The 16,288-nt window shown below is 37.6% G+C and overlaps 1 protein-coding gene across 1 annotated transcript in view; it reads left to right on the top strand.

Annotated features, from left to right (window-relative positions):
• Nucleotides 1-16,288, top strand: part of ZBBX (zinc finger B-box domain containing) — a 142,621-nt gene that overhangs the window by 22,427 nt on the left and 103,906 nt on the right. The window contains 1 exon segment of the mRNA XM_056110561.1: nucleotides 9,656-9,751. Coding sequence (XP_055966536.1) covers nucleotides 9,656-9,751 — 96 coding nt within the window.

Here is a 16,288-nt window from a genome sequence, read left to right as displayed (position 1 = left end):
CATTTTTTTGTTGCCATTGTTGTTGCTATTGCTGTTGGCTTTCTCTATTTTTATCTGTTAACACCGAAGAGTCAGAGGACTTATTCCTGGGCCTCTTAGAACCCTGAGGTAATCACATTCCCTCTCTTGGTTTTGCTACTGTCCCTTTCCTGATGATTTCTAATTTTACATTTCTAACTCATTCCACTCTCTGAACTTTCCATTTAAACTGCCTACTCAACATTTTTATTGTGTAAGCGTTCACAAAACACTAGGTTAATAGATTCTTTTCTGTACGATAGTTGAATGAGTTAGAAATGTTTGTAACTCTGTTTTTACATGTAAGAGTTAATTGAATTGCTCAGAAATTAGATGGATTTGTTTTGTTCTTAATCTTTTCCACCTTGATGGTAATACGTAGGTAATCTAAAGGCTCTGGGTTTGAATGCAACCACAAATGCATGTCTTTCTTGATTGTTGCTGTTTTGAAATAAGAGCCATATGTTCTTTTTTCAGAATTGAAGAAGATGATAGGTAGAGGAATGAGAGGAGGGAGATTTATGTAAATCGCTGAGATTGAAGTGTCCAAAGAGCAGAATTAACAACATATTCAAAATTTATACCTTCATTTCTTTCCAACTGATTTTCTCCTTTCAGTTTCCACATCAAAAAGATCAGCTCAAATGTGACTTTCCCTGACAGTCCTTTATTAATCACAACAGTGTAATTATACTTTCTTGCTTTATGAAGCTGCTCAATTCATATACAGAGAACATGTAACTCATAAATATGCACATATTAGTTATACAGTTCCGTATTTTGTTTTATAACCTAGTAGAACATAAACTTCTTGAAGGTAAGGATTTAGCTTACTGCTGTGTATCTTCTGACTAAAATTATTCCCTCCTAACAGTAAGACTGTAGCACTGTCCTCCTGTTGTTCATTGATTTGCTTGAGCGGGCACCAGTAACGTCTCCATTGTGAGACATGTTGTTACTGTTTTTGACATATCAAATACACCATGGGGAACTTGCCAGGCTCTGCCATGCAGACGGGATACTCTCAGTAGTTTGCCAGGCTTTCCTTATAGTCACTGTCACTGTCACTGTCCTCCCATTGTTCATCGATTTGCTGGAGCAGGCCCAGTAATGTTTCCATTTTTTTGAGACTTGTTGTTACTGTGTTTGGCATATCGAATACATCACGGATAGCTTGCCAGGCTTTGCTGTGAGGGCAAGATACTCTCGGTAGCTTGCCGGGTCCTCCTAGAGGGGTGGAGGAATCGAACCCGGCTCCGCCGGGCTGGCTGCACACAAGAAAACGCCCTACCGCTGTGCCCCAGCCCTTATAGTAGGCATCAAAAATATTTGAAACATTTCTTTAAATTTTCTGTGTAATAGATGACATTAGACCTATGTCTTTCATTAAGCACTGAAGTGACCCCAATATCTCTTACAACTTAAAATATAGTATCTTGCCCACACGGCACAGCCTGGCAAGCTACCTGTCACGTATTTGATATGCCAAAAACAGTAACAGCAAGTCTCACAATTTGTGTGGGCTGTTACTGGTGCCCGCTTGAGCAAATCGATGAACAACAGGAGGACAGTGCTACAGTGCTACACATACTTAGGCAATAATTTTCTGCTGATGATTTAATGATTATCACTATAATTGGCAGATTATGTTGTAGTTTGAGAAATTTAGCCATAACCAGTTCTGATTTGGGACTACATTACTAGGCTTATTTTGTGGTAATTCTTTTAAAGACTGAAAAAAGTAATAAATAAATATAATTGTATTAATGTAAAACCCTAGTCTTCAGTATAAAGTTATACTTTTATAATGTAATGCTCTCACATCATACTATTTTCTAAATGAATTTTATCTAATGGTGGGCAATAATTTGTGAAACTTAATAAATTATTCCTATCCAGAATGCTTAAAAAATATAAATGAATACCAATATCTTTAAAGTTGAACCATGAAAGATAAAAATAAATTACTGGTGGAATTGAATTTTGCTAGCTCACTGTTCAAAAAATGAAAAAATAGAGGATTTATGTGAGAGCTATGAGTCAATATTTCTCATGAATCCTATTCTGTTTGGAGTGCTGCTTTTTAAAAGGCAGGCAACTTGGATAATACGGGACTTATAGATAGGACTTGACCTGAAAACAAATGATCTAATTTTTCAGAGAGAAGGGGAAAAAAAGGGCATTTTAGACAGAATAAATTGCATACACCTTGGCTGAAGAATAAATGAGAGTGACAGTGTACATACTAACTATGAAGCCAATTTGCCAGGAGACTATTTTAAATAGCAACTGGGATTTAGGCCCTTGATACACTTTGGAGAATTTCAATAAAATTTTAAGCAAACATTTTCTCATTTAAAAAATGAACATAAAAAATTCTGTGATGGGAGGCCAGTCACACATGCTAGGGGAAAAGGGAGCTCAGATAGAGAAGAGACCACCAAATAAAGGGTGTTGGGAGGATCCTCCCAAGATGGGAGAAGCATGCTGAAAGTAGACTATAGACCAAACATGATTGCCACCCATTGCCTCTTTTGCAAATGGCAACACCCAATAGGAGAGAGAACAAAAGGGAATGCCCTGCCACAGTGGCAGGGTAGGATCGGGGGGAAGGGGGTGGGAGGGACACTGGGATCCGTGGTGGTGGGAAATGGGCACTGGTGGAGGGATGGGTATTTGATCATTGTATAATGGAAACCCAAGCACAAAAATTTGTAAGTCTACAACTGTACCTCATGGTGTCTCAGTAATAAAAATAAAAATTAAAAAAAAAATTCTGTGATGCTTGGTCAAAGCAAGACATTTTTAAAGACATTATTTAAATTTTAAAAGACTTTTTTTGTGTGTGTCTTACCCGACAATGCACAGAAGTTACAGTTACTTCTGGCTCATACACTCAGGAATTACACCTGGTGGTGCTAAGGGGACCATCTGGGATGCTGGGAATAGAACCCTGGTCAGCTGTGTGCAAGGCAAATGCCCTGCTCACTGTGCTTTCTCTCCAGCCTCTAAAAGACATTTTAAAATTCAAACTAAGCAGGTCTTATTAAGTGAATTGTTTCACTGTGAAACACAGGGTTACCTTGTTTACTTAATTTGTTTCCTCTTTTGGGAAACAGTTGACAGTGCTCAGGGGTTACTCCTAGTTTTGGGTTCAGGGATCACTCCTGATGGGGCTTGAGGGAGACACATGGGGTGGCAGGGATAGAGTCTGGGTTGGCAGTGTGCAAGGTATAAGTCTAGAACCCTACCAATTGCAGTATCTTTTCACTTAATCACTTAATCACTTAACTTCCCGTTAGTCGTCGATTTGCTCGAGCGGGCACCAGTAACGTCTCCATTTGTCCCTGTCGCGTGCTAGTGTAGCCCAATGGCATCTGTTTGCTCCGGGAACATGAAGGGCCTCAAACCGATCATTCATGATCTTCACGAAGAAGTCTGATCATCTGGAAGGAGGGCGGCCACGCGGTCTTTTGACATCCCGTGGAATCCAGTCAGTAACAGCTCTAGTCCAGCGGTCGTCTTTAAATCTCATTACATCACCAGCCCATCTGATTTTCGACACCTTGGAAAATGAGACAGCGTCCCTGATTCTTGATCGTCGACGGATGTCAGAACTCCGGATTCTTTCTCTCATTTGAGTGAAACGTGATATTCCAAGCATAGCTCTTTCTATTCTTCTTCGGGAGACCTGAATAGTTTTCTCATCTTGTTTGCGTAGGGCCCAGGTCTCTGAGGCATATGTTAATGCAGGAAGAACAGTGGAATCAAAGAGATGTGCCCGGAGCCGGAGGTTCTTCGTCCTCTTAGCTATTTCTTCGTCTTTCTTGAAGGCGTTCCAAGCAGCTCTCTTCCTCCTGCGCAGCTCGGGTGCCAGGTCATTTGTCATGTTGACCTCTCGACCTAGGTACACATAGCTGTTGCATTCGGAGATGGTGGTTCCGTTGAGAGCGAATGGGGCGTCAGGAACAAGGCTGTTTCTCATAAACATTGTCTTCGTAAGATTCAGCTGTAGTCCTACCTTTCCACACTCACGGTCAAAGTCGGCCAGCATTTGTGCCGCTTGGCTGATGTTTGGTGTTATTAAAACAATGTCATCAGCAAAGCGGAGGTGGTGTAGTTGCCGACCATCTATCTTCACTCCCATTCCTTCCCATTCCAGTCGTCGCATGATGTTCTCGAGGGTGGCACTGAAGAGTTTCGGTGAAATGGTATCACCCTGCCGCACCCCTCTCTTGACATCAACGATCACTTCTTTGTAGAAAGGTGAGATCCTGGTAGTGAATCCGCAATACAGCTCACGGAGGATCCTGATGTATTGGGCTTGAATGCCCTGATTGGCTAGGGCTTCAATGACCGCTTCCGTCTCAACAGAATCAAAGGCCTTCTTTAAATCAATGAACGTTAAAGCATCTTGATCTCCTGAGAAACCTCAATGAGCTCGATTCCACAACGAAATAGATCACATCATATTCAATCGACGGTTTTGCCTGACTGATGTCGCTGTTGTCCCAAAATTTCGAACGGGATCGGACCACCGTCTCCTTCGTGCAAAATTCTACTTCACAGAGCGGGGAGAAAGGGCTGCAAAGTTCAAAAAGAGAACTCCCAGAATGACCACCAACTGGGAACTCTGGTACTTTTGCGGCAACATGGGAAGATGCCATTGTTGACAACATTGACGAGGAATACAATCGACTGGTTCAGCACCTCCATGAATGTGCGAGGAACGCCAAGAGAGAGATAGCCACAAAAAGTCGCCTATCTTCGAAAACTCTTGAGCTAATTCGCCAGCGTGGTTTGGCGCATGCCTCAGGCAACTGCAAGCTAACGTCCGAGCTCACAAAGCAGTGCAGAGATGTGATCAAGGAAGACCTCAAAGAGAGAAGACCAGAAGTACTGGTAGATGCGGCAGAAGCCGGGAAAAGTATTCGTAACGCCCGCCTGTCCTTCGCCAACTATAAGACCAAGATGACTGCCCTCCGACGTCCTGATGGATCCATCACATCCTCCAGAACGGCAATGGAGAAGATTATCCATGACTTCTACTCAAATCTCTTCGATAGCCATGTCCACTTGCCGACATACCAAATTCCACAGGATGGATATGTCGTTCCCAATGTTCTCCCTTCCGAAATCCGACACACCATTTCGTTGGTAAAGAAACAAACAGCACCCGGCCCAGACAAGGTCAGACCTGAACACCTGAAGAACCTGCTGTCAGTACTCATCAATACACTGGCTTGGCTCTTCACTCGCTACCTGTCTGAATGCAAGGTTCCGTCCCAATGGAAAACCAGCAGGACCGTACTACTGTTCAAGAAGGGAGACATCCATGACATTGGCAACTATCGCCCGATCTGCCTATTGTCTGTCATCTACAAGTTGTTCACTCGAGTCATCCTAAATAGGATTGGCAGAACACTAGATGAAGGACAACCATGCGAGCAAGCCGGGTTCCGCAAAGGATTCAGCACCATCGACCATATCCACACGATAACCAAGTATCTTTTCAACCCCTGTATAATTAGTTTCTGTCATTCCTGAGAGCAAGATTTGTCATATTTAGAATAAACTTTTTTTAGTCCTATAATAGAAATTAATAGGGAAAATTGTATATAGGGGAACAGGTATTCAGAGCTGGCATTTGAGACTTTAAATTTCAAATGTAACTAAAAATCTGTGTCGCCTCTAGCAGGTGACTTAGTTACCTTATTTTTTTTGTCTAACCATTTACAATGGGATACATGGCCCAGTTAGACAAAGTACATAGCATTTAGTCTATATCTCTGAGTCATTGAGGATAATGATTTAAAGCATATGAAATACTAAGCACTTTCCCTAGCATCTTGAGAGCAGATAATGGTTATGGGTATTTGCTCTTCACAGTTTTTTTTAATGTTTTTCTACATTTTTGTACATTTTTTGGCAAAAATAAACTACAAAACTTCCACATTTCTTATTTTTAAAATTAAATTAGAATAGATTTGGGTTATCTACATGCAAAACTGACATAAATAGTAGTAAAACATTTAATTTGGAAAATGTGAATAATTTAATTAAAATCAAGTTTATTTTAAAAGCTTAGCACAATTATTATAGCCTTCATATAATTAAAAAGATGTTGGTTTAAAAAAATATGTTAGCTACACTACTTATGGCTATTTCATCACTGCAGAAACTTCCCTGGTGGAATAGAGTCCTTATCTACAGTTTACTATGTCCCTGCCAGTTACCCAAACAGCCTAAAATGATTTTCCAGTTGGCAGTCATTTTAACATATTTAAGCCCAAACATACTTGTACAAAAAAATATATATATATATTTTGCAAATCTGCAATTCCAGATTTGACCTGCTGTAATAGTTGGTTACTTCCTTTAAAATTTGCTAACAAATATTGACATATATTTATGAGTATAATGTATCATATATGTATGTAACACAATAGACTTTTATCTTTATGTATATATTATGTATTTAGATGTTTGTATTATCATTTTTCTAAGAGACTGGTGTTTTTGAACAAGAGGTGAGCAGATAGGACTAATTCCATACAAGGTGTAATGTTTATTTTGTCCTGCTTGAATTAAAAACATCCAAGAAAAGTATGAGTAACATACTTTTTATTAGATTCAAACTATTAAATTTTTATTAGATTACAGTACCTAGAAATAAATTGTTTCAAAAATATTTAAAACACTGTGTATTACTAATTACATAAAACAGATTTTGACTTTGATAGTCACCAAATCATAAAGCAGCAGTCATATAGGATACTGTTTTTTATTTTATTCTAGATTTTATTAAGATTCTTTAAATTATTAGTTCTGCAATTAATGGTTAGTGATGTATTAGAGATGAGTAATATGAGTCATTAGCAAGCACCGTTAACTGTACAACTGAATGTGCTCTTAATCACTGTGTTGTTTTCTTACCTTATGTTCACATAAGGAAAGAGGGAGAGGGACAGAAAGATAGGGAGAGGGAGAGAGAGTAGAGGGAGGGAGGGTGAGATGAAAACTGGAAAGAAGCTCCTGCATAGAGGCAGGCAGGGCATGGGGGGTGGGGGGTGATGGGAGACACTGGTGCTGGGAAATGTACTCTGGTGGAAGGACGGGTGTTGGCATACTGTAGAGGTAGAACAGTCACTCTCACCCTGAAGAGTTGCTGTGAGGATGAAATGAAATACAATTTGTGAAGCCCTTAGAAGTATGTGTGTGCCCACTAAACATTGTAGTTATTGTTAATGTTATTAATTTTGATTTTGGTGGGGGATATTTAAATCACATCTGGTGGTGACTGGGGCTTAACTTTTGGCTTGGTACTCATGAATCACGTCCAATATGTACTCTGGGGACCATAAGTGATGTCTGAGCTGAGGCTGACTTGGTGCAAGGCAAGCATCTTAATCCCTGTAATACATCTGCTGCTGTTTTTGTTATTTGAATATAGTCCTTTCGAAAATGTTCACATTAGTCATATAAAAGTTTATACGAGAGAGAGAGAGAAGAGATAGAAAGGGAGAGGGAGAAAGAAAGGGAGAGAGAGATGGAGAAGGAGAGAAAGAGAGGGAGAGGGAGAGAGAGTTGAGGGAGGGAGGGAGGGCAGGATGGAGGGAGGAAAGAAGCTCCTGCATAGAGGCAGGCAGGGCATGGGGGGTGAGGGGTGATGGGAGACACTGGTGCTGGGAAATGTACCCTGGTGGATGGATGGGTGTTGGAATACTGTAGCACTGAATTCCAATCAATAACAACTTTGTAAGGGTATACCATAGAGTGATTCAATAAAATAAGTTTTAAAAAAGTTTGTGTTCTTTTAATCAAATTTTGAGTCTTTTTCACTTTTATTTTTATTTATTTATTTATTTGTGTGTGTGTGTGTGTGTGTGTGTGTGTGTGTCTGTATGTGTGCGTTGTTTTCTAGGCCATACTGAGTTGTCCTTAGGGCTTACTGCTGGCTGTGTGCTCAGCAATGACTCTTGATCATGTGCTGGGACTATATGTAGTACCAGTGACTGAACTGGGGTTGTACTCTCTCTGACCCTAAGTATTCTCTTAATCATTTTAAATTTAATAAACCTGATCACAATATTTTAAGTAACTATGTTATTAAATGGGTGCTAGAAATACCACCGATAATTAATTTTTAAAATACATGAAAGTCTTGTGTAAAATAAGTTATTTTACTTTTCTACATTCTATACATTTATACATGCTATGCATTTTCTACGTTCTATACTAGTGCTTTGTCTTTCAATGTGTGTTGTACACTGGTATCACCTGAGTGATTGCAGCATGTCAAGTTTTATTCTAGATCTCCTGAAATAGAGTCCATCACTGCAGGTTGAGAAGCCTCATTGTGTGTACAATTAAGTGTACCATTAGTCAGTACAAGTTAGAAGATCATGGTTAACCTCCTCTCAAGGGCCTCACTGTGTTTCGCTTATTTTCACTGATAGGGAAGAGAAAGAGTGGATGGCTATGGTGGGTTTTATGTATCTAAAAGAAGAAACGAGAGCATGCTGGGAGAAATGTTCATACTGTCTCTCCAAGTCCACATGCTTATTTGTGCTACTGGTCACTTCAAGATAGGTCAAACAAAAGAAAATGAGGGGCCATTTAGCTACTTGAAATTTTTTTCATAGTTTGAGAATGATTCAGGGGTGGTATGGCATACTATTTTACTTGCAAATAGAAATTCCATATTTTCTTCTTTTCTAGTCTTACTTGGCATCATCATCACATTATTATGCTTTTAGAGATTCAGGTTCACACTTTTCAAATGTCTATTTTCATAACAGTCTCACCACTAAAGTACCTACATTGCTTCACTGGACTCCTCCCACCCTGTGCTCGTGCTCCCACCCGACACCCTTTAGCAAGATTATTTCTGCAGTGGGAATTTTAGATGTCTGTGTGTTTTGTTTTGTTCCTCCACATTCCACATAAGAGTGAACACATTCTTTTATCCTAAATTAAAAAATGCAGTTTAGCTCCATTGAGACTTTAGAAGAGAAATATAAACATTTTCATAGTTATTTTAACAGTAGTAAACATTTTGATTTAGTTTGATCTACTTTCTTTTTGATTTAGTTTCATTGTAATATAGTTTCATCTACTTTCTTTTCCTTGAAGAATCTTCTGTGGATACTTATAAACATATTTTGAGACTCTTCAGTTAAGTAGTGACATTCAAGGAAGTTTATGGGGGATTTTTGAAGACAAAGAGTATACACATATTTTGAAACTGATTGTTCCTCGTAAATATATTCCAAGAGATAGAGGAACTTGTGAAATCTAACAGTTTTGGCTTAGAGCTAGTGCTCTTTTGTTTTTACCAATTCAGTAGTTTTATTTGAGGTTTCTAGTTATTTCATCACTTAATTTGAACTTATTAAAATACACGTATATATAATCCATATACTGCCTACTTGAAGCACTGTCTTCTTAAATAGGAAAATAATTACAGTTTATAAATTAGTTTTAATAGGGAAAAATGATTGTCCTAGTTTCTTGAATTTTTTTACATTTATTACATTTAGGTATGTATATAAGTATGTTATGAAGTAAATTTTTATATAAATATTTTTTCAAGATCATTGTATAATTTTTTGATTTAAAAAATGTATCTTTGAAGATATGCCTTGAATGTGGTGAAGATTATTGTTCAGACTGCTTTGCTAAAATTCACCAGAAGGGGGCACTAAAACTCCATAGAGTATCTCCTTTGCAGGTAAGATTAAAAAGTTTTAATTGTAATTTATTTATAAAATGCTACTTCATAAAAACATTTAAATCTTGTCTAATTATCTAGAATTTAGGATTATTTACATTTACATTCATTTCTAAAATTCTATTATGCACACATAGTCTCTCTCTATATATACATATCAAAAAAATTATTTCACTGAACACTAATCTGGACTCTCTTTTGTTGTTTAATCTGTTTTAAGACATTTCCTAAAAAGGAAAAAAAAAGGCAAACTAATATAACTCCTTGATTAGTTTTTATATTATGTAATTCCATATTGAAATTTACATTTAAAATTAGATAATATCTTAATCTATTTTGGTTTCAAATGAGTACATGGTTTAAATATTTTAACCTAATTTATATCTGTCACTGTCACTGTCCTCCCGTTGTTCATTGATTTGCTCCAACAGACCCAGTAACGTCTCCATAGTGAGACTTGTTACTGTGTTTGGCATATTGAATACTTCACGGGTAGCTTGCCGGGCGGGCAAGATATGTTCCGAGAGGGGTGGAGGAATCGAAACCGGCTCGGCCGGGCTGTCTGTGCGCAAGGCAAACATCCAACCACTGTGCTATTGCTCCAGCCTGAAATTTTATGTTTTTTCATGTTTATTTAAAATATATATTTCACTTGAACTCACTACCAATTAAATTACCTGTCTTAGGTTTCTATCATTTTTTCTTTTTATTATCGATGTATTAATGAGTTACAGTATTTTTAATATTTTAGGCATGTAATACATAACACTACTGCATCATTCCTTCCACCACCGTTGTGCATTATCCTTACCCCACTGCCTTAGATACCTTCTCTTATATAACTCTATTTTCTAATTTCCCCAGTGAGTCCCCCATTCATCTGACTAAATTTTATAGGCAAAATCTCACATACTATTTTTATTGTTCATTCTCTATCCCCCCCTTTTTTTTTCTTTATGCTTCATAAATGAGTGCAAGCATCTGGTATTTGTCATTTTCCTTCTGAATCACTTTGCTTAGCATGATTACAGTGAATTGCAATATTTTATCTTTCCCTCTAACTGAATAGTGTTGTGTATGTATACAATTTCTTTTTCTAATTGCCTGCTGTTGCATACTCGGTTGTTTCCAGAGCTTGACCTTTTAAAGTAATACTTCAACTTATGTGGTGTGCAAATATCTTCTCAAATTAATATTTTAGTTCTTAGGATTTATGCCTAGAAATTACTGAATCATATGGTGTTAGGTCCCTAGGGACCCTGAGGGAGATTCCAGAGTTAAAACTCTATAAATTAGTAACTCTCCCTTTCCTGCCCTCCTTATCTGTTACCTCCCTTAAGAACTATTCCCTTATCCACCTCTGGAATGCAGGGCTGAGAATCAGAGGAAGCAAGGTGATAACCAAATGTCCAAGTTACCTGATGCCCACTAGTCACAATGCCTATGTACGTAAATGCTGATCTTTGAATCTATAGGCTAAGGAGTGATGTACTTCTACATGGATTGGTTAAGAAAGCATATGTTGTTACAAATCTATTGGCTATGAAATGCGCGGGCTTTGCTGTAACGGCCAGTGAAGGCCTATATAAGATCCCCTTTGAAGAGGTTCGGGGTCTTGCCTCACCTAACTGACCTGCGTGTCTGTGTAGGCGGCTTGACCCTGGCTAGCCAGTCTTACAATAAACCTTGCTTGCTGTTTGCAGTCTCTGGAGTTTCTTTGTCGTTAAAGGGAGATCACGATCCGTGCCCTAACAATGGTAGTTCCAGTTTTCATTTTTTGATTAGTCTTCATACTATTTTTCATAGGTGAACTAACCAACAGTCCACAAACAGTAAATGAGATAAATTTTTCACCACTTCCCTCTCAGAACTGATCATGCTTAGACTTTTGGAGGTGTGCCACTTTTATTGAAGTGTGATATTTTGTCCTTTTAAATTTCATTTCCCTAATAAAAAAGATGACAAACTGATTCATATGTTTGTTGACCATCTGTATGTCTTTGCAGGGGTGATTTTATACTTGGATATTAATCCTTTGTCAAATATATCACTGTATCACTGTCATCCCAGTGATCTTCAATTTACTCAAGCAGGTGCCGGTAATGCCTCTATTCCTTCAAGTCCTGAAATTTTAGCATTCTCTTCTAATTCATCTTTTCCCAATGATTGGAGGCTCTTTCAGGGTCAGGGGAATGAGACCTTATTGTCATTACTGTATTTGGCATATTTGGCACATTTGATATTCTATATGTCAGATATAAGCTGTGTGAATAATTTTCCCATTCAGTAGATTGTCCTTAATTTAGCAGTCATTTCCTTTTTAATGTAATGTGGTCTTTTTATTTACTTTAGCCAATGATGTGAAATCCACAAAGATACAAATAAAATGCTGAACTCTGCCTATGTTTCTTTGACGTATTTATGGATTTTCATCTAATAATAAGGATTTTTATTAATCCACTTTTGAATTTATCTTTGTGTATGGTACGAGATAGTTTTCATAATCTCCTTTTTCTTTGCATTAGTTTCCCCTAGCAATTTTCTTCCTATACTTCATTAATTTAGCTTCTTGTTTGTATATGAACTGCCCAGATATCTGAGGTATATCTTTTGACTTCTGATTTGATTCTTTTCACAGATACTACTGTTTAGTATCAGGGTTTTTTGTTGTCACTTGTTTTGTTTTTATGATTCTTAAACTCAAATATTTCATGGCCTAAAAATGCTAAAATTTATAGGTAGCACTGTAGCACTGTCCTCCATTGTTCATCGATTTGCTCGAGAGGGCCCACTAATGTCTCCATTGTGAGACTTGTTGTTACTCTTTTTGGCATATAGAATATGCCACGGGGAGCTTGCCAGGCTCTTCTGTGCAGATGAAATACTCTCGGTAGCTTACCAGGCTCTCAAAGAGGGACGGAGGAATCAAACCCAAGTTAGCCGAGTGCAAGACAAACGCCCTACCTGCTGTGCTATTGCTCCTGCCCTATATATAGGTACAGTTAAAAAATTATATGACAATATGCCAGTAAGTTTTGGTGATGACTTTGTTTCTTATATATTTCATTAATTTTTGGTACCTTATTTTACTAATGTTTATTGAGTGATTTTGTAAATGTGTAACAAAAATGTATAACACTAAAATCTTGGTTTTAAAACCTATAGAGAATAACTAGAAGTACATATCTAATACGTTGGGACTAGAGATTTTAATATTACCTTGGACGCAAAAAGGAGATTGTCAGATGTATATTTAGTAAAATTACTGTTATATTTTTTATCTTGATGTTATTTCAACATAAATATTGATCTAAGGATGCTAATGACCCCAATTGTGGTAACTAAGAACACAAAACAAACTTTATTTTATGAATAAATAAATTTACATAAATTTATTTATATAAATACTTACTGAAGTCAATTATTTTTGGTTATCTACTCAGTGTTTTGAACCTCTAGGTGGAAATCATGAAAGGAAAATTAAAAATTCAATAAGAAACTCTATTGCTAGTTAAGTCTTATTCTTTCCTGTGTACCCTTCCCCTTTTTCTCAGTTTTCTGTTCCTCCTTACCTTTATCTCTCAGTTTTTGTGTTTGACACTCTCCATCTTCTCCTTTCTTTTCTTCTCTCCATCACACACAGAGTCAATAAATAGTTCCAAAAGAGTCAAGCTTTTCTGTAATAAAGTTGTTATTCAAAAGGTGATATGCCTTTTTACTAAAAACAAGACAACAAAGATGCTTTATAAATATTGAACCTTCCCTTGCTCGAGCCCAGTAACGTCTCCATTGGAGACTTTGTTGTTACTGTGTCTGGCATATCGAATACTCTCGGTAGCTTGCCGGGCTCTCCGAGAGGGGCGGAGGAATCGAACTCGGGTCGGCCATGTTGGCCGCTTGCAAGGCAGACGCCCTACCCGCTGTGCTATTGCTCCATTCTTCCCTTATTTCATATTATTTTTAAATGGATGCATTTTATATCTTACAAAATTATTTTATTTTGTAGATCATGTTCTTTTAAATTTCTCAATACATTGGACCAGAGTGAATAGTACAGTGGGTATGACACTTGCCTTGCATGCTGCTGATGCAGGTTTTATCCCCAGGCACCCAGTGGTACCTGGAGTCTCACCAGAAGTGATCTCTGAGCACAGAACCAGGAGTATGCCCTAAATACAGCATAGTGTGTCTTCAAAACAGTTCCCCATTCACACCCCCCCAAAATTAAAATATGGACTTGATGATAAAGTGAAAGAACTTTTGAGTTGTATGCTTTATGTCAAACACTGTTTGCTACTTATTACCAACTTCACATTTTAAGTTAGATTGCAGGCGAGGAAAGGTTGGTAAGCCGTAAATAGCAGCATGATATTTAACTTCCTAGTGAGTCTGAGTTGCAGAAATACATGCATCTCTAAAAGTTAAAATAAATGAAATTTACACACAAAGAGCATAGCAAAAATGAGTACTTGAAATGTTTCTTGAAATGTGTGGGTTCTTCTGGTGGAAAGCCTTGCACCTGGAACCATACAGTCTTCCCCCTCAAGGACCCCAACCTCTAGAACAGGGAGTCACCTCATCTGAGGTCAACTCTTAATTGTCCAAGCTCAGGTATACGCTTCTGGGTACTGGGACTCTGCTTTCACACTCCCTCTCACCACAACCAGGAGTAGACTGGAAACCTTTTGCCCAGAATCCTGTGGGCTTCTCCTTTGTGGACCCCAGTTCCTAGATCAGGACATCGACCCATCTGACATCAGCTCTAGTTCTCCAAGCCCAAAACTATGTGGATGCTAGTGCATCAGCGAGAGATTATTACTGAACACACTGAATATGAACATATTTAAGCCAGTGGATCTTCACTGACCTTACACAGTCATGTATCTCAGTCAGCTAAATGGAATGACTAGTTCAATGGCTAGTTCATACTAGTTCAATTCTCCTCATCATACTCTAATTGCATTACATAGTAAAGAAAGGTATGATCAGTAAGCCCTCTGGTCTATACAATCGAATATATAAGTTCTTAAGTATTTGGGAATATAAATATTAACCCACATAAAACTCAGTAAATTAATAGGTTAACTAAGAACACAAACTGCTGTATCATTCAGAGATAGAAACCCAGGCAAATACTCAAGCCCATTAAAACTCTACAGCCTGGTTGATGAAGACCTAAAACCAACAGTTACTACATTACAACTGAAATTTAGCAAGCATATACCAGTGAAATTAATTACTAGACGAGAAATTTGACCAACTTACAGAAGATTCAGAGGATGACATTTTCCATACAAAATGAGCTGAAGGAAAGAAAGAACAAAATAGCAAGCCGTAGTAGCAGAACTGCAGAAGCAGAGAACCATATAGATGAATTGAGGACAAAATACAAGCCAGCATTGTTAAGGAACTGGTAAAATAATTCAGAGAAGTTCTAGAATTAAAGAAAATTTAAAGTACTTAATGGATAACAGCAAGAGAAACAATCTCTGGATGTTAGGACTACCAGAAGGAGAGGAAATGGGAAAAGGGAAGAAAAACAGTGGGAGAGATCATAATTGAGAACTCCAAAACTCTCTGGAAGGAGGCTAATGCACAGATTCAGGAGGTCCAAAGAGTGCCAAGAAAAAGAAACCCAAGCAGAACTGCACCAGGACATATAATAATCAAATGGGAAAATTCAAAGAGAAAGACAGCATTCTTAAAGCTTCTCGGGAGAAGACAAACCTTTGCTATAAGGGAATCTATACAATTCTTTTGGGAGTATTGCCATTTGAACAATGTTAATCCTTCTGATCCATGAGCAGGGGATGCATCTCCATTACCTTATTTCTTCCTTTATTTCCTGAATTAAATGTTTTATAGTTTTCTTTGTACAGTTCCTTCACATCTTTAGTTAAGATGATCCCAAAGTACTTGATTTTCTGAGGCACGATTGTGAACAGGATTGCTCTGTTTGAAGATTTCTTTCTTCTCTTTCATTATTTGTATATAGGAAAGCCATGGACTTTTGGGTATTGGTTTTGTAACCTATTACTTTACTATACAAACCTATTGTTTCTAGGAGCTTTCATTTTGTGGAATCTTAAGGATTTTCTATGTATAATATCAAGTCATCTGCAAATAGTGATAGCTTGATTTCTTCTTTTCCTATCTGGATGTTCTTGATATATTTTTATTCCCTAACTGCTACAGAAAGAACTTTCAGTACTATATTGAATACAAGTGACAAGAGTGGCATACTTGTCTTCTCCTGTATCATACAGGGAAGGATTTCAGTTTTTCCCCAATAATAATATAATTGCTATGGGCTTGTGGTAGATGGTTTTGACTATAATGATGATAGTTCCTTTAATTCCCATTTTTTGAGAGTTTTTTTTAAATCATAAATGGGTGCTGGATCTTTTCAAATGCTTTCTCTGATTAATATAATCCATTTATATAATCATATGGTTTTTATCTTTTATTTTATTAATATGGTGTATTATGTTGATTTACTTGCAAGAGTTAAACCATCATTAAATCCCTGGTTTGAAT

This window comes from Sorex fumeus, unplaced genomic scaffold, assembly GCF_029834395.1.
Source record: "Sorex fumeus unplaced genomic scaffold, SorFum_2.1 ptg000010l, whole genome shotgun sequence".
Taxonomy (NCBI): domain Eukaryota; kingdom Metazoa; phylum Chordata; class Mammalia; order Eulipotyphla; family Soricidae; genus Sorex; species Sorex fumeus.
The sequence above is the reverse complement of the archived record's forward strand: the minus strand, read 5'-3'. Positions and strand labels throughout refer to the sequence as shown.